At 42.4% G+C, this 22,995-nt stretch overlaps 1 protein-coding gene across 1 annotated transcript in view; it reads right to left on the bottom strand.

The window, feature by feature from the left end:
• CLSPN (claspin) overlaps window positions 1–17,164 on the bottom strand; it is a 30,881-nt gene extending 13,717 nt beyond the window's left edge. The window contains exons 1-13 of the mRNA XM_054999413.1: window positions 17,114–17,164; window positions 14,527–14,659; window positions 12,840–13,285; window positions 11,531–11,683; window positions 10,166–10,240; window positions 9,859–9,931; window positions 7,585–7,693; window positions 5,018–5,577; window positions 4,480–4,671; window positions 3,509–3,690; window positions 1,485–1,687; window positions 849–913; window positions 16–221 (exon numbers count right to left, since the gene is read on the bottom strand). Of these exons, the coding sequence (XP_054855388.1) occupies window positions 16–221; window positions 849–913; window positions 1,485–1,687; window positions 3,509–3,690; window positions 4,480–4,671; window positions 5,018–5,577; window positions 7,585–7,693; window positions 9,859–9,931; window positions 10,166–10,240; window positions 11,531–11,683; window positions 12,840–13,285; window positions 14,527–14,659; window positions 17,114–17,128 (2,412 nt within the window). The 5' untranslated portion in view covers window positions 17,129–17,164. The remainder of the gene's footprint in view (window positions 1–15; window positions 222–848; window positions 914–1,484; window positions 1,688–3,508; window positions 3,691–4,479; window positions 4,672–5,017; window positions 5,578–7,584; window positions 7,694–9,858; window positions 9,932–10,165; window positions 10,241–11,530; window positions 11,684–12,839; window positions 13,286–14,526; window positions 14,660–17,113) is intronic.
• Window positions 17,165–22,995: the final 5,831 nt, after the last annotated feature.

Here is a 22,995-nt window from a genome sequence, read left to right as displayed (position 1 = left end):
AGAAAAGACACTTACCTTGGATGCAGAACTGATAAAGCCTGTCTTGAAGAAACCAGGAGAAGGTGAACGGACACTGCTGATGGCAGACAGGAAGCTGCCCCCACGAGCCACTTGCTTATTACAAGGCTGATAAGAGGGGATCATGGAGCCAATCAGCTCAAAGCTGCTGTTATGACTGTTTTCCTTAGCCAAGGTGGGCAGTAAAAATGAATCTTCATCTTCTAAAGGGGGGAGGGGGAGAGAGCCAATCAAAAGAAACTATGGAAATAAACTGGTTCAAATCTTGCAATTGCTATAGAAACAGCATATTAAAAGTCTACATGCTAGAAACACGTCCCAAAGTGGCCAGCCATAACTGAACTGTATATAAACTTCAGTCCGGTTCACTTGCTCATTAGCACACTCTGACACACATTAATTTATAAGAAAAGGTTCTGCAGCAATCCACAGACATAAAAACCAACATTAATAAAATTCAAATAATGCACAATGCAAAACCCACCATCAAACAGCAGATTTCAGCTACAGCCACAGACTTCCGGAACAGGTGTGCATTCAGTCTGCCTCCAAAGGAAGGCAAAAACAGAAGGAACGGGTGGACTTGCTGGGAGAGAATAATATTCTGCTGCAGTGCGCAGGAGGACAACTACTAAACTGCATTTGTATCCCAAGAAATTCAGACCCATCTACGGGCCTCACAATAATCCTACGAAGTAGGTTAAGGCCAAGAGTTACTCAGTGAGGTCTACTAAGGAAACTTCATGGCAGAGGAAGGACTGAATCAGTTTCCCTGTAGTCCCAACCTTTTAAAATATACTCGCTCCTGCTACAGAAAGGCTATTGTTTACCTGGCTTGTCAGATCTTTTGCCCATGGTGTCTTCAGCATCAGCTTTCTCAACTGGAAGAGAATATCTGCAAGAAACAAAGTCAATCCAAATGTAAGACAACAGTGTGAAAAAAGTGATAAGAACAGCTGAATAATGACAGCATACAAAGCAATGTAAAGACACCACTGTGACTGTAAAAACACTACCTACTTGGCGACAACATCTCATGTTCTGGGTCGAATTCCAGATTAGTTTTGCTAGTGGATGAGCTTTTCTCTGGATGAAGGAGCACCCTCCTCCCGGCCCAAGACACTCTTCTGAGTGCATTGAACCCAAGGAAGGCTCTTTGTGCCAGAGGAACCAACTACGTTAGCAAAATTGATCCTAGTCATTTTGTAATTATTATTTTTGAAAATTTCTGCACCATTTCTCCAGAGAAGTGGCCTTACAAGGTAAAACATGATTAAAAACCCAATACAGCATAAAAATCATTAAAAATTAACAAACTCTTAAAATCTTGCATCAAAACAGCATTTTAAGAAGCGTCAAGACAGTTTAAAGTAAATGTAGTTGCTCAAATTTATATTTTTATGTAAAAAACAAAATTTCATTTATGTCTGTGAAAGGAAAAACAAACCAATAGACAAGGACTTTACCCCATTTTTGAAGAGTTATCCTTGAAAAGGAGCAGTGTTGACTCAGTAGAGGGAAGTTTAGGAACAGCACTGAAGAACCCGGGTTTGATTGCTTGCTCTTCATCTATCGATTCTTTGTCTGTTTCCTTGTCGTCGTCATCAAGTCCCTGTTCTTCAAGCTCTTCATTGTCCTCTTCTGCCTCTCTAAGAAGGTACTCTGCAGTCTAACAGAACAAAACCAACAAATTCCATATACTGAGTGCAAGAAATTAAGGTTATTACTGTCTGAGCTCTCTGGGGACCAAGATCAAGATAATCCAAACTATGATATTCCCCATTACTATGTACAGATGAGAAATTTGGACAGTGAAGAAAGCTGACAGGAAGAAAATGTATTTGTTTGAAATGTAGTGCTGGAGGAGAGTTTTGCAGATACCATGGAAGACCAAAAAGACAAATAAGTGGATTCTAGATCAAATCCCTATAATCTAAAATGACAAAAACTATCATACTTTGGTCACATTATAAGGCAAGATTCTCTGGGAAAGTCAATAATGCTAGGGAAAGTGGAAGGGAGTAGGAAAAGAGAAAAACTTAAAACAAGATGTCTTGACTCAATAAAAGAAGACACGTCCTCCAATTTGCAAGACCTGAGCAAGTCTGTTAAGGACAGGACATTTTGGAGGTCTTTCATTCATAGGGTCACACACACACACACACACACACACACACACACACACACACACACACACACACACCGAGTTTTTAAATGTAAATGTCCATTTGTTTAAAATACACACTCTGCTACAAGCCAAGGAAAAATTTTGCTGCCTCAAGATACAGCAATGGTCCTTACATGGCTTTAAAAAGAGAAACAGACAAAACCACGACAGTGCATATGTCTAATCAATAGCTGCCATGATTATTACATCGGTCCACCCAATGCCTCTAAATGCCAGTTTGCTGGGGTACAAAAAGTAGAGGGCAACAGCCCAAATGCCTCCTTGGGGGTCTCCTTGAAGTTGGGCACTACTGGAAACAGGCTTACTAGACTAAGTAGACCTTTGGCCTTAACCAGCAGAGCTCCTCTAATATTATCTGGATATACCAATTATGTTTCCAGTCCTTTTAACTATGAAGTCTACTTTGCCATTTTAAATGCCTTATCTGTCAAAAGCTCAGACCACAGGAGTTGCAGGAAGGGTTGCCAAAGGCCACAGAGGGATGTTTCAACACTTTCCCCCTGTCTGTTGGGATACTGACTGCCAGTATCCAAAAAGATCCTTCCCCTCACTCAGACAACAGATCTGGTGTTCAATTTCTATGGAAAGGTGTTGAGGCTAACATCTGGAAATACTGCTCTCTAATCTCTAAGTCCTTCCCTTGGACATACAGGGACACTCAACAGTTATTCACATAAGCAGATGCAGGTGCTAAGCCACAGAATTCACAAGGGCCTCCTCAGCACCTTACAAGAGCCACACAGTGTGGCACAAAATGCCCAAGATGCCACAGGAAGTCAGGCCATGGCAAAGTAGCATACAGTCAGTGCCCGGCAAAACTAACAACTAAACTGCTCTGGAGCTCCAGCTCCTTGGAGGATGTAGCTGCTTGGTTTGGCTGCGATTTTCCAAGGTACAGCCACACTGGCCCAAGCTTCATCTCCTATGGTCTCTTGGGCAGCGCTTTCCCTCCTTCCTCACCACATGGTAGTTGGAAGATGAGGAATAAGGCAAAACAGAAGAAATGCTTGGCAATTCAGAGGTTCTTGCCTCCTGGACTTCAGTCCTCCTAATCTAAAGGAGAAAATAAAGACAGCACTTCAGCAACCAGCCCTAAGCAATGGACACCTTTCACTGTGTCATAATTAGGACTTCTTAAAAAAACTTTAGCAAGAGGCCAGTATTAAATATGGTATAACACTCCCACCACCACCAGCAATTCTCCTAGTTCCTGACTGATATGTGAAGAATCAGCAAAACATTAAAATTTGCTGAAATGGGCAGACAGAGAGAGAGAGAGAGAGAGAGAGAGAGAGATCAAACCTCTTGATTGCCTTCTTCCTCTTCTTCATCTGATTCGTCTGTCATTTCCTCCTCTTCCTCCTCCTCCTCCAACATATCCTCATTATCCAATTTAAACAACGCTTGCCGTTTCAGGCGTTCCTCCATCCTACGGAGCTTCATGGCCTCCTGGAGTTTAGCCTTCAGCACTTGCAGCTTTTCACCTGGACATTTGTAGCAGCATGAATACATTAGTTGCACTTACGCATTTTTTTTAAAAAGTAAGGGTGATTGCTTCAGGCAAAATGGGTCAATGAAGCTATCTATATAGTGAGAGAATAAAGTTTTAAAAGTAATAATAATGTATGTGCAGGGGGTGGGAGAGAGACTATCAAGAGCTACTGAGCAGGGCTCCCTGCAGAGGCTGTATAAAAATTCTCTAAATAAAGAACTAAAGAGCTTGCAGAGGAAGCCTCATTAAAAGGGCTCTATGCTTATTACTTTTGCCTTTGTATCTAAATAGTAATTAAATGTTCTCCATCTGACAGTCACCTTGGGACAGGAAATATCCCTTTTCCAGCATTATTTACTTTATTTATACCCTGCCTTTCTCTCCAGTGGGATCCAAACTGGCTTACATAATTCTTCTCTCCTACGTTTTAGGTTAGGCTGAGAGTGCATGAGTGGCCCAAGGTCACCAAGCGTGTTTTCATGGCAGAATGTGGATTCGAACCTGGTTCTCCCAGATCCTAATCTGATCCTTTAACCACTATACCTTGATGGCTCTTCATATTACCCACCTTAAAAAACAATAGACAATCTTGGGATATAGTTAGCTATGAACCAAAAAGATAGCCTGTAACAAAATATAACTTCACATTCCCCCACAATGAGCCCCATCCCATCATAATCCTTGACTTTTACACTGAGCGCAGCAAATGTCCTAGTGATGAGGGAACTGAACCCATACACTAAATCTGACAGGTGTCCCCTCACCCCGCCCACCCACATACCTGGCTTCGTATGGGCTGTGTCCTCTACACTCTCTGCAACAAGAGTCACGGGTACCACCCCTGCTTTTAGCTCCTCCTTGCCCTCGTTGGTCATTTCTTTGCGAATAACACTCAGGTTCACTACCCGTTCTGTTTTCGGTTTGGTTGTGTGACGTGCATGCTTCACAAAACGTTCCTTCAAAGCTTCCAATTCTGCATATGTATTTTTAGAAAGAGAACAAAATTACTCTCATTCATTCACTCACAGAAGGTATTGGCAACTCCCACCCACAAATTTTTGTGACTTATAAACAACAAGATTCGAAATCAAAAATATACATTTACTTAGACATTACATTATTGAAAAAGAAAGCAGTTCAGGCTTCCCATCTGTAAGAAATAATTACGTTGGTAAGTTCATTTGGCAGAAAAAGATGAGGAAGCAAAACTTCCTTGTCCTCAAAATGAACCAGATTTACACAACTAAAACCCTGTAAGTGGCAACAAACTAATAAGGATAGGAGTAAGCTTGGCAAGAGCCTAAAAATCAGCATTATACCTTTGTTTGATTCAGGTTCATCGAGATTAATAAATGATTCATCCCCAGACAATATTCGAGGCTTGATCGTCAGATCCACCCCCATTTCCCGAAGACGATCTAGCTTGGACTTCTTCGATTTTTCACTTGGAGCTACCAATACTGTTGATGAGGGTTGTGCCGGTTCTTTGAGCCCTACATGTGATTCAATCAACTGCTCCTCTCTTGGTCCAAGTGGTTTTTCCTCCACTTTATTCTCCACCAGTTCAATGCATTCCAAGCTAATTAGGTTAGATTTTCCTTGCTTCTCAGAACTTGATTCCTCTGTAAGGCTGTCAACTTTGGAACCACAGTCCTGTCTGTGTTGCTCAGGATAACTTGCCATCAAACTCCCCCCTTCCTCAGAAACAGATGCAGCAACGCTTGAGTTTGTGGGGGCTGAAACTTGCAGACCAAGTCCTGCATCTAGTTCCTGTGTCACTGGATGCTCAGTTTCTTCTCCTCCACTCTTGCTGCAGTCAGCACCTGTGCTCTTGGGAACGGCTCTTTCTTCATCTGCTTCGTGCTGATATTTTGCTGATCTGCCAAGAACAGAGTCAGACCATCACATCACCTTTCTGAACTGGATCACTGCAAATGCCCAGTGAATGGTCTGAAACCATCTGATGTTCTAACATAACTGAAGCTAGAGGAGCAGTGGATCTGATCAGCAAATATGGATGGGAGACCCTCGGAAAGGATCTATATAAGAGCAGGGCATATATGCAAAGATTAGAAAACACACAATCACTGGAAAGCGTAAGGAACTCCTGATCAAGCTAAAGAAAATAGCAACTAAACTATTATGTTGGTAATGTTATAAAAGGAAAGGGGCTAATAAGGATTCTGCAAACAGCAGCAGCAAAAAATTTGGTAGCGCAATATTGAAAGCAAGAGAAATTACAGCGGAGGAATTGGCTTCGTAATATATGGCACATTATTGACTTGGAAAAAAATGACAGCATACAGACCAACCTGGGATGGTAAATAATTTGCACAAGATAAGAAATGGTAACCATTTTTAGTGTATTGGAACAAAACTAAGGGGAACAAAATCAAGGGGTTAAGTAACAACCTAAATATATATATATATATATTTATTATAGATGTGCACCAATATAGATTAAAAACAAGTTTAAAACATAAGGCCTGAATGGCAGGCTACATATATATACTAAAACATCTAATATATATATAGGTTGTTACTTAACCCTTCAATTTTGTTCCCCTGCTTGTTTGGGTTGAGTTTGTGGGGATTTTCCCCTCACCCCCCTTTTTTCCCGTCCTTGCTGTTGGAACAAAACTAAACCTGATACATGTGTACACAAGGAAGAAATGTTGTATTATATTTAGATATGTTGTGTACTATATTGTGATTATAATAAAATAGATCACTATATCAGAAACACACAGTCATAGAAAAAATGTAAGAAAATCCTGATCAAGCTAAAGAAAACAGAGAATAAAGTATTACCCATAGAGGTTGGGTATGGAACCTTCCCTATTTTTCTAATACAGCATGACCTATCACTGCCCATGAAGTCTTCAGTCCACACCATCAAGTACAGCAACTGGTCCCATTCCAGGTTTTATGGGTAAAGACCTATAGCAGTACAATTCTTAACCATGATTGCAACTACCTTGTTCCAACCATAAACCATAAACTAACTTTTTCCTTATAGCATTGTTCTTTTAATTGCTTGTGGGATGTCCCTGCTGAAATCTTTCTCAGCTACAGGCTGGTTTAACCGTTCCAGCCTAGTGCTACACACACACACAAACAGAAAGAGACTGCCATAAAATATCCAAACTGGAGCAGATGTTCTATATCCTCTTTCTACAAGACATCAACTCATTTCAGTTACGTTTAGAAAAATTAGAATTTTGCAGCAAGAAAAGCAGAATCCTGAAATACTTATGAATTATGTAAATTAAGAGATGTATGCAAAATAAGCATACTTAATTTATTAGGATTTTGCTAGGAGTAACCAGGTAGTATGTAAAACAATGAAACTCTGCTGTTCCTTGACCCATGGAAATCTAATTCTACTACCAGCAAGTAACTCAAATGTTATCTTTTCAGGACAGGTTATGGGTAAAAGAAACAAAACAGGGCAGCCTGACCCAACTCTGCAACCACTCTGTCCCCATAGGGCCTCCCAATCATTTTCCATACCCTTTCAAACATGCCTTCACAGCTAGAAGGCTACAAAGTTTGCTGAGTTTTTCAGAAAGCTGAATTCTGTTAACAATAAATTGTATACTTTTTCAATGCTCCTGCAAAACTGGTGTACATACCAATGGACTGGATCCAGACTAAATTTTCCATCAGATAAACAGAACTTTCCTCCCCCGCCCCACTGCATCCCACTGATCTCCATGAAATGCTGCTGAGGGACAGGGAAACCTGAGGGATGACATGAGAGAATCTGCAACCGTAAGCAGGAACTGGCAGGAACTGTCAATCTGGTCTGGATTCAACACACTATCTCTACTGTGAAAAGCAGCATTAATTTAGAAGGATCTAAGTTAAAGCAGGCCTGGCTTACTTGAGCAAAGTGATAGCATTTCCGTGGAAAGCAGGCCGAGGTTTGCGCTTGAAGAATTCGTGGACGCTTTTGGCTTCTGGTAGGTGATATGGGAGAGATAGGCTGGCTTCTGCAAGTCAAGAAACAAGAAATGAAGGAATAATTTTACTGTGACAGCCTAGGGTTATCATCAGTAACAAAACAGAAGAATCATAAAATCACAAGACACTACGGATCAGCCAAGAATTTCTTACACAACATTTTGCCTACAACCAAGTATAGAAGCAGTTTTTTTCTCTTAAGAATAAGCTAGACCGAGGCTCCAAAATCCATACAATATTCCAATTGCAGTTAAAACTCATATATAGGTGTCAGAAATCTCTTTCCATTGCACCATTAGGGGAAAAAATGGGCAGCACTATAACATTGAGAAACTGCATGCAACTCTGTTGGTCAAATCTAGTTTGGTAAACTGGCAATTCCCACTGATTCTCCACCCCACTGCAAACCTCCTATCTCCTAGGAGCAGCACTTTGTGGAGATCAGTGGGTTGCAGTGGCAAAGGAGGCGGCATAAAAGCTCCATTCCGCTGACAGCAAATTTAGTCTGGATCCAACCCCTTAAGCGCATACTTATTTATGCCCCAATGTAATGCTAAAATTAGCTCCCAGAGCAGATTTTAACATTAAAATCTGTCAAAAACATGTAAGACATTCGAGATATATTTGGAGGGGGGTGAGGGGCCTGGCAGGGTAAGGAGGGGGAAATGCTTCCTGTTCAGAGTTCTTCCGTCAGAGTTGCATTTGTTTCTTGCATTTTGTGCTCCTCTGCATAGTCCGCTTTATTCCTTTGTGTGATTTTTTTTTAAAGTTTAGAACTGAGATTAAATTATACGACCAGTAATCTAAAGACTGTAGAGAGAGGTATACCCGCAGACATTTCACTAAATACTGAATCATCAGATCGGGTCTGGCACAACATTCAGCAGCCAGTGCTGCCAAGTTACCAGACATTATGGTAGTGGAAGGAAGAATCTTTGGCACCTCCAGCTACTGATGGCATTTAACGTCTTGATTCCGTGGCACTCCTGGCCAATAAGAGCTTCCCCCAGAGAAGATCATTACAGCAAAATCCTACAAAGCCAATAATCTTTCAGCAGTGGAACAGAATTTTTTTTTAAAGCCACATTCATGCTAGGAGAGTTGCAGTTTGAACTGTGGCAGTTTGAAAATTACTGAAATACAACAAAAGAAGAGGGAAGTGACTTTACCGAGGGGAGGAGAGTTAAATGAGAAATTCTAAGCAAATATTTTATTTGACTACTATATATAGTACTAAGTAATAGAGGGGTTATTATAAGAATTATAAGGATAGAAATTAACTAATTTTATTTCTGGCAGATAATCGTATAATGGAGAAATTATATAACTAAAATAGAATGAATATAAGATACAAGGAAGTAAAGAGTAACATATAGAGTACAAGTTAAATTGATTGACTTACAGTGAATGTATACAATGCTTATAGAAGTACTTAAAGTTATGCAGAATAAGGGACAAATTGTTTGCCCCATATTGACGAGACAAGAATGAAATAAGATAGAATATGGAGTATAAAATTAGACAAATGACTGTTATTATTAAAGAATATATGCCAGGAACGTAACATTTAGTTGATAAGTTAAGTGGGAAAGGGAATAGAGATAGCACTGTGTTATAATAGAAGCTTAGAAGAGAGTGAAAGTATATGTTTAATAGAATAAAATAAGTTTGAAATGAGTAGGGGGAAAAAATGGATAAGGGGTTGGAAAACTGTTGGAAGTCAACAAAAGGGGGGGAAAGGGAGGGGGTTAGAACTGGAATATTTAAAGGAAATTGATTGTAATAGATATTATAGAGTTTTCTAATCCAATAAAAAAAATTTTTTTAAAAAAAGAGAGTTGCAGTTTTAAGCTAGAGCCAAGAAAAGCATTTAAAGTTAACAATTGTAAAGAGATCGCACCCAATTCACATAGAAATCAATTCACAAGTGATTCTTGCAGCTACAACCAAATTGCTGTACTCCCCAGCACAGCAGCCCCAGCAAATTCTCGCTTGGCTTCACTGCCCTCTGACATTGCTTGGTTTCTTAGAGCAAAGAGTGACCAAAAGAATGGGGGAGAGGCAGGTCATGGTACCACTCCTGACAAATAGCTGGACCAGCACCACTAGCTACTACAGTCACCCAGAAGTTTTTCAACTCATGGAGTTCCCAGCTCCAATAGGAACCCGGACTCTTTGCCAAGAGCTGTCATACCTCTAACAAGCCGCTGAGTCTCACTGTGAAGCTGTCTGATGGCTTCTTTACTTAATTTGGCTGCCTTCCGCTCCTTAAAAAAAAGGAAAGGCAGACATAAGAACTGTAAGCCAGTTTTTAAAATTAAAAACAGTACAATCCAATATAATTTGGTTTAAAGAAAAAAAGAAATAAAACACACTTGGAATGGGATGATGGACAGAGAATATGAGGTTCTGCTAAATAGTGCACAGATGCCTATGTTAATATCAAGCTTTCACAGAATGAAACCCCCACCCCAAAAAAATAGGTATGAAAAGTTACTCACCTTCTTAGGCTCCTTTAACAATGGCCCCTCATAATTACCCAGCGGATGCTTACAGTCTTCACTTCCTGAAAACAGCTGTTTAGACCAAAAAAGGAAGTGCAGGGAAGCTCTGTTACATCTATCTCCCAGAAGACCTCTAACTGAACAGCACAAGCAAGATCAAAGGCCTTTATTCATAAGGTTAATTTCCAGGATTTCTGTGGTATTTACTGTAGAGTACAGTCCAGTACCTTGGACTGCTATGCTTTAAAGGTGCCCTATTGCACTGCATTTGTAGCACAATCCTACGCATGTTGACCCTAAAGTACATCCTACTGAATTCAATGTACCTTACTCCCAAATAAGGGTACATAAGACTGCTGCCTTACAATATAATCCTAGACTGAGTTACACCCTTCTGAGTTCATTGAAGCCAAATGGGCTTAGAATGGCACATTATTCTAAGCCCATTGGCTTCACCATTCTAAGCCTGTTGGGACCAAACTGATAGTGCTCAAAGTAATATATTACTAAGTAATCCTTACAACAGCCCTACAACATTGCAGGGGGACTGAGATAAAGGAAAACATGGGCCAGAGCCATTTACTGAGCTTGCACCAGCAATTAAATTTGAATTAGCAAATCTGCTAGATCATAGCTCATTCTCTTAGCCACTATGCTACACTGGTACTAATAAAGACTCTTTATATAGACACAAACCTGAAAAGCCAGTTAAGCATAAATGAACAAGTCTCAAATATTACCTGCGCTCTGCTATGAGGGATGTCTAAGGCAACAGTATCAAGGAGGCACTATAAGGTCACCAGGATTTCTCAGTACCCATTACCAATACACTGATGATCTCTACTACTCAAAAAAGAATGAAGTGCCTTTTGAGGGATCTGAGGGATGCCTAGTTCTGATTCATACTAGACCAAAAGTCTAGTATATGGCAAGACACCCAGTACTTCTGAGAGGAAAACTGATGCTATGAAACAAGCAACATATTGTTCAAAAACGGTAGTATATCACATAAAACAATTCAGCAGATATTTTGTCTACCTTGGGCCCCACCACTACCTTAAATTGATGTTACTTGTCCCAAACCTTTGGAAAACAGAAGAATATTAAGTATATCAAAGTCAAAAGGACACCTACACTCTCTAGTAACCACACGCACAAACTATTGTGCTTTAGACTTGTAAGGACTAAGAGGTAGCTGTGCTAGATTGCTGCAAAAAAACCCAGCCTTATGACAGTCCTGTGGTATTTTAAAGACTAACCGATTTCCTGCAGCTTATGAGACACTGCTCAAGGTGCTACCAGATTCTTGCTCATTTTCTAACATTCAAAGTCAGATTCCTTGGAAGGTGTAGTATAACTTACTCTTTGTTTTTTCATTTTCTCCTTCATAGCTGCTTTGATTGACTCTATGGACTCTTGGTCTTCCTCCTCATCCTCCTCCAAGCCATTCTCAAAGAGGTCTTTGTCAGCCAGTAGACACCCACTATCCTCAAAAGGAAGCTCCTCCTCCTCCTCCTGGACCAAGAAACATAGAAGAGCCTGTGTTAAGAGCCGTTCTCCCTCTCCCCGCTGATATATGAAAAGTGATACTTAAGACAGAAGGAAAGGTTGCATTGACAACTGACTAGATTACCTTTTTCAAACACATGCAGTAATTCACATCCTGCATCATCAGGCAAAGGAAAAATGTTGATGCCCTGCACTGTGACATGTGCCACAGCGCTCAAACTTAAGCCTTACTTCAGATAAATAGCTCACTGCATGGTAAAACTGTACCATTTCAGACTACAAATGGGAGATTCTATATCTGAATGTTTCCTAACCAAGAAAAAAAACATAAAAGCCAGCAGATCAGATAGGAAGAATAAGTGTCCTAGAATTGCCCCCTCTGTGCAGGGATTGCAGTAGCTTTCAATCATACATTTCCCATTTTTACTCTGTAGTAATATAGTTCAGGAACCGCTCTATCATATGATGAGCTGTTTCTCTAGACATGGGTCCACAACATGGTGCCATGGTGCACAGCAACACCTTTTCTGGCACCCACCAAGTGGTTCTTCAGAAGTGGATGGGTATTTCGTCCAGCAGGGCTTCTGACTGGCCACTGGAGATCTAATTAGCTGTGCAGGTTTTTAAAAACATTGCTTCAGCAGCTGCTGCCACTACAGCACGAGGATCTTTAGTGAGTAACTGAATGTAAGCTATGTGTATTCTAGAAAATATTTTTAAATATGTTCATTTTAAAAGGCATCCTGTTAAACAGAACTTCTGCCTGAAATGCTGAAGAGTTACTATTAGAATTATGCATAGCTTTATTCCCTGACTTTCTGTGGTTGGTTCAGCCTCCAATGGCAGCTATTTTGTGGTTGTGCCCACCACCTTGTGCCAGAATTCCAAAGGTACCCACAAGCTTAAAAAGGCTGGGGACCCCTGCTCTAGACCAAGCCTCATTGTCTCCTGCTCTGGTAACTAACTAGGCTGCCACAGGGCTACAGCTGATATTTCAACAGCAGAGTTAGTGGAACACCTGTGCATAGGTCATACCTCACATTATGGATGTATCAAACATAAACACATAACCTTAGACTTTACATTGGCGTATGTGCGCACACGCACACACACACGCACACACACACACACCCTTAGAAGTATTCTTTCCTCCTTTAAATACCTTTTGTTCTGGTTTCCTTTCCTTCTTTCTCATTTGTCTAATGGCCTTCATTTTCTTCTCTTTCTCTGTTCTTCTCTTCCTTCGATTGCCCTTTTCTTTTCCATTAATTTGCTCCATGCAGGCAGCTTTGTGGCTCTTGCACTTTCCTCCTGACGTTGCTGATGTCGCAAATACAAGCCTGGGTGAGCCAGGCTCTTGATTTGTTGCAAGGTTCTCACTGTGCAACAGATTGTCAGTGTCACTTTCATCACTGTCTAGTGGAGCCTGGTAGAGGCAATGCAATTTCTTCTCCTTAGCAGTAACTTCATTACTTTCCTCTGCACTTTCCACATCCCCAGCTGCAGCCTCCAATGCTGGGTGCAAAAGATCTTCCCCTTCACTCTCACTGTCAGTGAGCACCTTCTTACATCGAATTCTCTTATTCACACAAATCTCTTCATCTGAATCTGTCAAAAATAATGCACGTGCTTGTGATATACATTAATTTTTTTAAAACACGCAAACACTATATAGTGATTAATGAAATAATTCTATTCTCTTCTCTACTCACCACTGATCATTACTATGAGTGTAACATAAAAATGCTTTATCTTTATAACACAACACAACTGCCTACGAGAAGATTAATGTTAAGGTTGTTCAGATGCAGGTGTTTTGTGTTTGAGTAAGGCGGTGGAGTGTTGAATGCTAGCTCATGAAACAAACTCCCACTATAAGCTCAAAGGTACTCTGATAATTAAAAAGGTTATATGATATATTATTGCTTGTGTGTGTCTGGGATAGTGCCTAGGGTATAAAATCGTCACGTGGCTCTTTGGGTTGATGGTAATTACAAATATGGCACTTTGAAATCTGCATACTGAGTACCTCTAATCTACTAGATGACAAGCACTGAACTCAATAGCATTTCTGTGCATGTGAAGTGCTGTCAAGTCACAGTCAACTTCTGTTGACCCCCTCCCCCGCCCCCACCCTGCTTGGGTCTCCCAGAACCCAGTCTGACCCTGTATCCGGGAGAGGTGGTTTGCCATTGCCTTCCTCTGAATAGCAATCCTGGTTTTCTTGAAGGTCTCCCATCCTGTTAACTAAGACGAGATCAGGCTAGCTTTGGCCAACTAGCATTTAGCTAAACTTTATTAGGCAATTTAGCTCATGTGGGCACAATTCTCGCCTCTCCTTCGCTCCAGTCCACAAACCCCTACAGTCAGAACACCGCACAGGCTAATTCTTAGCACAGAGCTCTTTTCTTTTTAAATCAGCTTCAACATGGCAGCAGCCTGCAAGCAATACCTGAAACTTCTCTCGAAAGGGCTCAGACATGCAAGGAAAGGCTTCCATGGAAAAACAGGGTTTTTAATCATGCAGATTGTTAAAGTTGATTAAAATAACTTTCTACGAGAGCAGAAGTTCTCAAACTTTTTGAAGAGGGGCCACTTTAAAAGTTATTGCTACCATTTTGGGACCCAGGACTACAGTGCTACAAATCCTGAGCATCACAAGCTGCCTGTGAGAGAGTCACACTCTGCCTTTGCATCACAGCTTGCAGGTCAAACCACTGTAGAAGAGTCTTGTGAAAAAAGGCTGGTGAATTTATGCTATATTTTCATATCTGTCTGTCAAAATTATATAGCTATAGGATACCCTTTTATTTTTAAGGGACAAGAAAATTTAACAATGAACTGCAGACCTCCATCATCACCAGAAGAGGGAGTTTTCTCACTCATCTGTACTGGAGAGTTTATTTCACAGCTGCCCTGTCCGCTGTCAGTTCCACAGTCAAAGGTTTCCTGAGATTTCAGATCTTTGACATCCAAGTGAAGCTATAAGAAAAGAACACAGCAAAATCTGACACCATTCATTTCCAAGTTAAAATGACAATAATATTGGACCTCAAGGTGATAATGGGCTGGATCCAGCAAAAGGGATTTCCGTCAACAGAACGGGACTTTCTTGCCTTCCTCATCTCACTGCAGCCCAAAGAGCTCTCTGAAATGAATAGTTTCTTTGGGGACAGGAGACTCCCACCAAGAACAGCATGAGGGGCGATTCTGCAGTGGAAAGAAGGATTCAGCAAAAATCTCCACTTTTATTTATTACTACTAGATTCTACTTATCAGTGCAATCCTAAGCAGATAGTCTAAGCCTTTGATTTCATTGGGCTTATAATGGAATAACTCTGTTTAGGATTGCATTGCAAGTCTTCCAAAATTTTGCAGGAATTGACTGTGTGATATTTAACACCTACATTAATCTGCAGGACAATACCATCCAGAGATTCTGAGTCTCCTCACCTGCACAGATCAAAATATCAGTGGTGGGAGGTCATCTAGGACTAAAGAAGGGTTTCAACGAGCCAGGGGGAAATCCAGGTTATCAGCAAAGTATAACTTTTTTAAAAACAGGGTTTAAAATAACCCAAGATGGTAAAGAGTTCTGTGTGTGCATGTGCAAGCATTGTTCAAAAATTTTTAAAGTGCCAGCAGCAGTTCAAAATAGTGCCTGATGCTAATGCAGCAGTGCCAGACAACAGCACTGCAGAAAGGTCAGAAACACGAAAAGAGCAGCAACATCAGGTAAAGAATAGAGAATAGGGAAAGGGGTCTAAGCAGCACTTGGGTCAAGAAGACAGACATGGAGGGAAGCAGGAGGAATGGAAACTGACAGTGGGAAGGGAATGGTAAAATGGAGAAAACAGCAACAGGGATGCAGAAGATGAGGAAACAAAAATGGGGGCGGGGAGTGGGGCCATAAGGAAAGTGGAATTCCACCTCTCCCAGGAGTCTCCCCCTCTTGCCTGGCTCTACTTCATTTAGACCAGACTAAGGAACACCTGCCTGAGTTTTAAACCAATGTATGGATACTATGGTTAGGACGGTGAGGACGCAGACCAACTTAATCCTGATAAGACAGAGGAGGCACTGGTTGCCAAGTCGCTGCTATCTAATTTATTTATATATCTACATAATTTATACCCCGTTTTCTACCCAATGGGGACCCCAAAATGTCCTGCATCATTTTCCTGTCCTCCATTTTATCCTCAGAATAACCCCGTGAGGTAGGTTATGCTAAGTGAGTTTGCCTGTTCCAAGGACACTCTGTAAACTTTGATGGCAGAGTGGGGATTCAAACCTGGGTCTCCCAGACCCCAGTCTGACCCTCTATCCAGTACACCACAGTAGGCAGTTTGAGGTGCTTTTTTGTTGTTTGTGAACCAAGTTTCCTTGGTGTGTACATCTCACAGCATTTAATGTAGTTTCCCAATATGGGGAACAAACTGCACCTTCCTTGACAAGAACATCAGTGCCACCATCCTGAGCCCAATGGGTACATCCTATACCAATGGGTGCAGCATATAGTCCGCTAGTATCCAAGATTTAACAATATTGGACAGAACTCTTTCAGTGGGATTTGAATTGGGATTCAAATCTACTTGGGTGATTGGTTAGGCATAACATTATGCTCTAATGGTCCACTTTAGAGGAAGAATTAGTTGCAGTCAACATTAGGCAAACAAACTCTCCCCTCTCCCAAAGCTTCATGTTTCAATACCTTGTCTACCCACGCAGCAAAATCCAGAAATGGCAAAACAGACTGTACTAAGCTCAGGTGACAAGCAAGGGAATGTCTTTGAATGGCTTGTTTTAATATTGAAAATGTTTGTGTTGCTGTTTTTTTTTTTTAATCTGACGCATATCCAACCACACAATGCCTCCAACAAACCAGCATCCTCATCTGAAGAAAAGTGGGTAGTGATTTCGACGAAATCCTCCCTCCCATTGCACCCTCCCCCCACCCCCACCCCCCGCTCCAGTGTCAGGGACTTCAACGCACTGCAATATGGTGGGAGGGGAAGAGTAAAATCCCACTACACGAAGTTCACTACTGTATGGTTGAGTCACCACATAAATCCTCTAGATAAACAAATAAATAAGGTTCCCCCCCCCGTAAGGGATTATGATAGAACATTATTCCTCCAATTCCTATTTTTTTAAAAAAAATATTTGTGGGGCATTTTTACATAGAAGCCTTGAACGTGTAATACCCTCCCCACCCCCGCGCAGGCGCACTCTGAAGTGGTTCAGCCCTATCCCTCATTTGTAGAAAGAGCAGCCTAGCCGAGAGCGAGGCCACAAAGCATTCTGGGAAGAGTAGTTCCGCTTCCCTGAGGCGTTTCGGCGGGCGCTACCGCCGAAATTCACCAACGGTAGCCTCTACCGCGCTACATTTGTGCCTAAGAAAAAGCCATCTGCAACTGTTTTAAACATTCCGCTCACCTCCGCCGCCGTCATTTCTTCAGACACTGACGGGCTCCGAGGCGCCAGCGCCAAATCCATCCCTGCGCTACTTAGTTCGAGTCTTCGCGCGCTCTATCGGAGGTTTCCTCACCGTTCAGCCCCTGCCCAATCACCGCTTGCCTTCGCCTTAAAAGGGCCGCCCTCTCTTCATTCCTATTGGTTGTATAGCGGATAGAAATTTGACCCTTTCGTTCTCCGGACCAACCGAGAAACCGCTTTCCTCTGTGTGGCCCCGCCCCCACTCCCCACAGCTCTCTTTCTGGATTCTTGAACGAGTTTGCCGAGCAGCGCGGAGTCTCTCTAATCGTCTGAATGTGTACACTCTATGGTTTTGGGTCCTCCAGGCAATCCAATTTACTCCCTTGGGAGAGTGGCGATTTCCTGGAAACTGGCGACGGTGACTTGGAAAATGCGACGGGGGGGAGGAGGGGGGTGACCGTCTTTTGAACTTCATATGTATTCAGGTCAGACTTCTTCACCCCACAGTTTGTGAGAGCTGGAAATAATGCTCTACTTCCTTCTGAAGGACGTCTCAACCACCCACACCTCCTGGGAGCAGCCCCCTCAGCCAGAGCCCCACAGCTGCTGCACGTCTCCCCCATGGCTGTCTCTGCCAGGACTCAACTACGAAAGGACCCTGAGCACCTCCAAGGTCACCCAGAAACCATCTTACAGCAGCAAATGGTAGAGGAAACCTGCTCCCCCCATGACTGCCGTTAGTGGGCCACCTGATTGCCCTCCACTGGGCACAGCACTTGCCAGCAAACTCCTCTCCTGGGCTGGCTTTCTGGCCAAACCACCAAAGCAATTTCTGTGGTACCATAGAGAGGAGGGCACCAATGTACCACAGTGGGGGTTTAGCTCTTTCCCTGTAGGACTGCCAACCTCCAGTGGGTCCTGGAGAGCTCCAGGAATTACAATTGGTCTTCAGACGACAGTGTCCTGGGAGAAAATGGCTGCTTTGGAAGGTGGACTCTATGGCATCATACCCCACTGCGTTCCCTCCCCAAACTCTACCCCTTAATCTCCAGACCTGGAGTTGGCAACCCTATCTCCCAGCCATCACCAGCATGCAGTGGGGACTGCCATCTCCTTCATGGCCTTGTGGCACCCCACCACACAGGGGACAGTGCTAGCCTAGAAGGGGAGGTTATACCTTCTTTGGCACAACAAAATACCTTAAACTGGCCCTGCTGCCCTTCCAACTGCTTTGCCCTGAATTCTGGTACCTCCAAAGAGAAAGAGGTGGAGTTCTTTCCCTTTGGAGAATGGTACTTCAATCGCCATTTTTCTCCTTAAGGAAACATTATTTTCTTTAAAGTAAAATTCTCATAAAAAGAAAGATTCCAGAAGACGTTGTCAGTGCAGACAAGAAATGATCAATGAACTTACCATTCTCAGCTCAACCCCACCCCTCCTGAGTAGATACAAATGACCTACATCTTTTCCACTTTGTGACACTGAGAGATCTCTGTCTTTTGGTGCTACACCTCTGAAGATGCCAGCCACAGCTGCTGGCGAAACGTCAGGAACTACAATGCCAAGACCACGGCAATACAGCCTGGAAAACCCACAACAGCCAACTTACCATTCTGTCACTAATTTCCTCACTGAACTCTGAGAGTCCACGTATGGATGAATGGGGTGCAGCTGCATTTTATATGAGTAAGGTGACACAAAATGGGATCTTGAAATTTATGCAAAAAGGACAAATAAAACATGGGAAATTTTGCAGCGGGTTGGAAGGAAAGTAATTTAGAATGTGAATAATACCTGAATTACCCCCCCCCCCACACACACACTGATGTAATTGTCTGTGTGGGTGGGGGAGAGAATCTCATGCAAATTATCCCCATGAAAATTTGTCAGTGTATGTTATGGACACATGGCAATGAATATCCACTAGATGGTGCCACAGGAGAATTAAGGCATCACACACACACACCCTGCAACAGAACACAATCCACAAAATATCTTTTATTAGGACCAATCAAAAGACAGACAACAGTGTGCAAGTTTTTGACTTATCCAGAATCCTTCAAGCTGGATGAAACAAAACTTTTAGAAAAATAGGATAGCTTCTTTCTTTTCCATTTTTTAAATTTTTGTTGTAGTTCCCAGCATGAAGAAGAGTTCTGGAGAACTCAAAAGCTTACTTTAGCCCAGGATCTTGTCTTTATTTTTTGTACCTTTTAAATGATAAAACTTTCACATTCTAAAGAATCATAACAACAGTCAAAACTTAAGTCTCAAACTACATCCTTAATTTAGTGGGTTCCTTAAGAAACAAAAAGGATGCAGACCAGAAATTCTTCTAGACTGATGAGTGCCCCACTCAGAGCAGCGACCAAAGCTCATGTTATTATTATTCCCACAATACAGCGGAGGGGATGGAGCTGAGAGGAGTGGCTTTCCTCAAGCTACCTGCTGAGTTTGTGTCAGTAGGGGGATTCAAACCCACAGAGTGCTGACTTATAGCCTGACCACTTAAACCCTCTGCTACAAGAGCCTGTAATGTTCCTTTTTTTCCCCCACTGCAGAATCTGAGTAACTTAAGTTCAACCATTTGACCACTGTTCTTATGAACAAAGCAGAACTGTATCTGATCAAAGAGGCAGCATTGGATTCAGTCATAAGGGGCAGCAAGGGAGAAGGGTTGGAAGCATTTAATGTAGTAGATCTTTGGCTAGAGGGTGGCAAAACTGAATGGACAGCAATATGTATGACAGCCAGGATGGCATAGCAGTTAAAGAGTATCAGACACAGCCTGAGCAGACCCAGATTCAAACCCGTTGCCATGCAACTTGCTGGGTGACCTTGGGCCAATCATATATTCCCAACCTGCCTCACAAGGTTAGGTAGGTGTGTGTGTGTTACCCTCAAGTCAGAGTTGACTTATGGCGACCCCGGTGGGGTTTTCATGGCAAGAAACTTTCAAAGGTGAATTTTTTTTAGTTCCTTTGCTTGCTTTGAAGCTGTGCTTACAGGAGTGCAAATATTTTTTTCTTTTAATAAATGCTTTTGACATTCTTAAATGCTGGTAGTTGCTCTCTGTACCACACAGATTCCCACTGCTTAATTACGCTATCTAAAACAGGTGCCACGGGAAGGGGTGGGTGGGTGGGTTGGCCATTGGCTGATCCCCCTGTGGTACATGCTTGCAGTAAACAAGCACTGGGTAGCAGCAGACTGGGCACAAGGCAGGGCTCCGAGAGGCAAGTCTGCACAAGGGAATGTGGAACCTTCACCCGCTCCATAGGCAATTCCCACAAAGGACAAGTGGTGGCTGTGAACATGAAAAAGAGCAAAAGCCTCTTGGAAGGTTGGGGGAGCCTCACATGAGTGGCAAGTACCAGGACTGCCATTGTGAGCCCTAGACACCTCAGAGGGCAAGGAGCAGTGCTAGCATGTCTGAGGGGCTGTTCTGTCACAGCCCTCCTCGTTATGTTGTAATGTGTGTTTGGGTGTTTAAAGTTCTTTCTATTGCTTGTTTTATTTAGGCCCATCTATGCTAAGGGAAGGGATGGATAAGAGTATACTTAATGAATATGAGGCCAAACCGAAAGAGCAGATGAAGCAGGCCTGTGGAGAAAGCTTTTTCTTTGGGGTTGCCCCCACATTCAGTTTGTTTTCTCTCCTAGACTGGCAGGAGGGGATACATTCTTTGCTCCCAAGTCTTGGCTAAGTACCATCCATCAAACATTCGCATGTTCTAATGGCTGTCCTGGCGGGGGGTAACGAAATGGTCAGCTCACAACTTAGGCTGGCATTGGATACCTAAAAGATGTCACAGAGGCTTGGGAGTGCAAGAGACTAGACCACATTTTCCTGGTGGTTTCAGGGACAATTACCCACAGAAGAGATACAATCACTTGATTGTCAATCATTCCCCACCCATGGATAGAAGGATGACATGTCAGCCATTCATCCCTTGTTAGTGTTCCTTAAAAGGCAGAGGTTTGTGGTGCCAGACAGTCATAATAGTTGGCATTTCCTGAGTTTGGTAGGACCACTAAGTTGCCATCTGTGGGCTGGCTCCAAGCCGAGCTCAGACATGGTGCAAATGTTCTAGAGAGCCTGAGAGGTTCTCCTCCTGTGGTCGAGTCAGCAGTCACCACAGGGATGCTCCGAGTCTGATGAGTTGACCCTTTTGGCAGGCATGTGTTATGGGCCTTATCTAGAGATTAAAAAAAACCAGTGGATGGGGTATGAAAGACACAAGGTTGCAAATCACCATAGGCAAAAGCAGACTCACAGAACCCCGTACTGAGCAGCAGGAGTGACTGAGTCTGTGTAAAGAGAGGTTTCCCTACGTCCTGTTAGTGAATTCATTGTTATTTCTAGACCGGAACTCCAAAGTTCCTATCCAGAGCTCCAGCCCCCATCTCAGCCACTATAACAAGGCAATACCCGGTACAGAAGAAAGACTACACAATGAAAAATCACCTGGGTATTTAGAAAAATATTCATTTGTTATTGTTTAACAAAAGGACAATCACTGTGTGAAAAATTCATCCAATGTGCAAACAGTGCATTCATATACTCTATCTCTAAGAATGTCCTTATCTCACAGTCCAAACCATGCAGGGAACTCCATGCCCCGCTCTGATCCTCTTAGGAACAAGGCAAGTACTCCGTAGGTAGAAGAGATGGTAAGTATGAGTCACTTCTGATCCTTAATATATTTGATGTCTTCTCTTTTCTTTCCATACAGGTGTCTTCCCAGATGTTATTTGTAGTGTCCAACCAAAAAGCAGCCCTAACTGCAACTGGCTAAGCGGCAGATTTCGTCCTCATGACTTCCTCAGGGGCTGGCGGACCACCTGTACTCATAGATGTATATCTCACCACCCGAAGAGCGACACGTGTATCAGTACTCACGTTGATTCGGGGATCTCCTGCACACAAAACACACTCTTCCACTAAAATATGGATCCTCAGCATGTGTACGCATACCTTCCATTTTGTTTTTACTAAGCTTATCTGCCCTTGTTATCAAGGGAACGATGATAGATCATAAAGGCATAAGGAGAGGCCTGCTGGATCAAACCAGTAGTCCATCTCGTCAGCAGACTGCTTCACATAGTGGCCATCCAGTCTTTAGAGAAACTCATTTTGAGAAGTTTGCTCAAGACAGCAGAAAAAGAGAGGTCCTATTGTGATTCAATGGAATTTTTCATAGTGTACCTAGAGCACAGTCAAAGATTCTGAGAAACTGTTGGAGAGTATGAATTGAAAGAAGAGGTCAGAGAAAGTTTTTTATGTAAAAAGCACTCCAGAGGGACGGGCGTCTGACCTGGGCTGAAGGTACAGGGGATGCAAACTGTTGTGATGAAGACGTAGGAGTGAAGTACAGCATTAAAAATTTTGCAAATTAGCACTCATATAGCCCCCTAGATACACAAGAATTACAATTGTGGACAATGAAAATTTGCACTTTTGAAATTTAATTAATGTTATGAGAAATAGTTGTAATAAAAAAAGAATATGGGCTACTTCAAAAGTACAATGCTGCCACCAAGTCTCACCCTCCCCCTTTTTCATTTAAGATGTGTATAGCTGTTTTCTCCACAATGCTTTCTTCAAAGGCCAGCAATTGCATGAGACTTTTTTTCTCAGATACTCAATGTTCTGCCTATACCAATTTTCTGTATTTAAACTATAAACAATAACATAACTATAAACAATAAACACCTTCGGGAAATGAAGAATCCCTTGCAAGGTCGTGATAGAAGAGTTTCCTACCTGACATGATGAAGGAAAAGGTTCTAATAAAGACTGATAACAAAGCTAGTTTGCAAATCACTGGAGAGGGGGAGCAGCTCAGCCGTCCTATTAGACTGAGTGTCTGGTAAGGAACA

Source organism: Eublepharis macularius, chromosome 15, assembly GCF_028583425.1.
Source record: "Eublepharis macularius isolate TG4126 chromosome 15, MPM_Emac_v1.0, whole genome shotgun sequence".
NCBI classification, from domain to species: Eukaryota; Metazoa; Chordata; class Lepidosauria; order Squamata; family Eublepharidae; genus Eublepharis; species Eublepharis macularius.
Note: the sequence above shows the minus strand (reverse complement) of the source record. Positions and strands in the feature narration are given on the sequence as shown.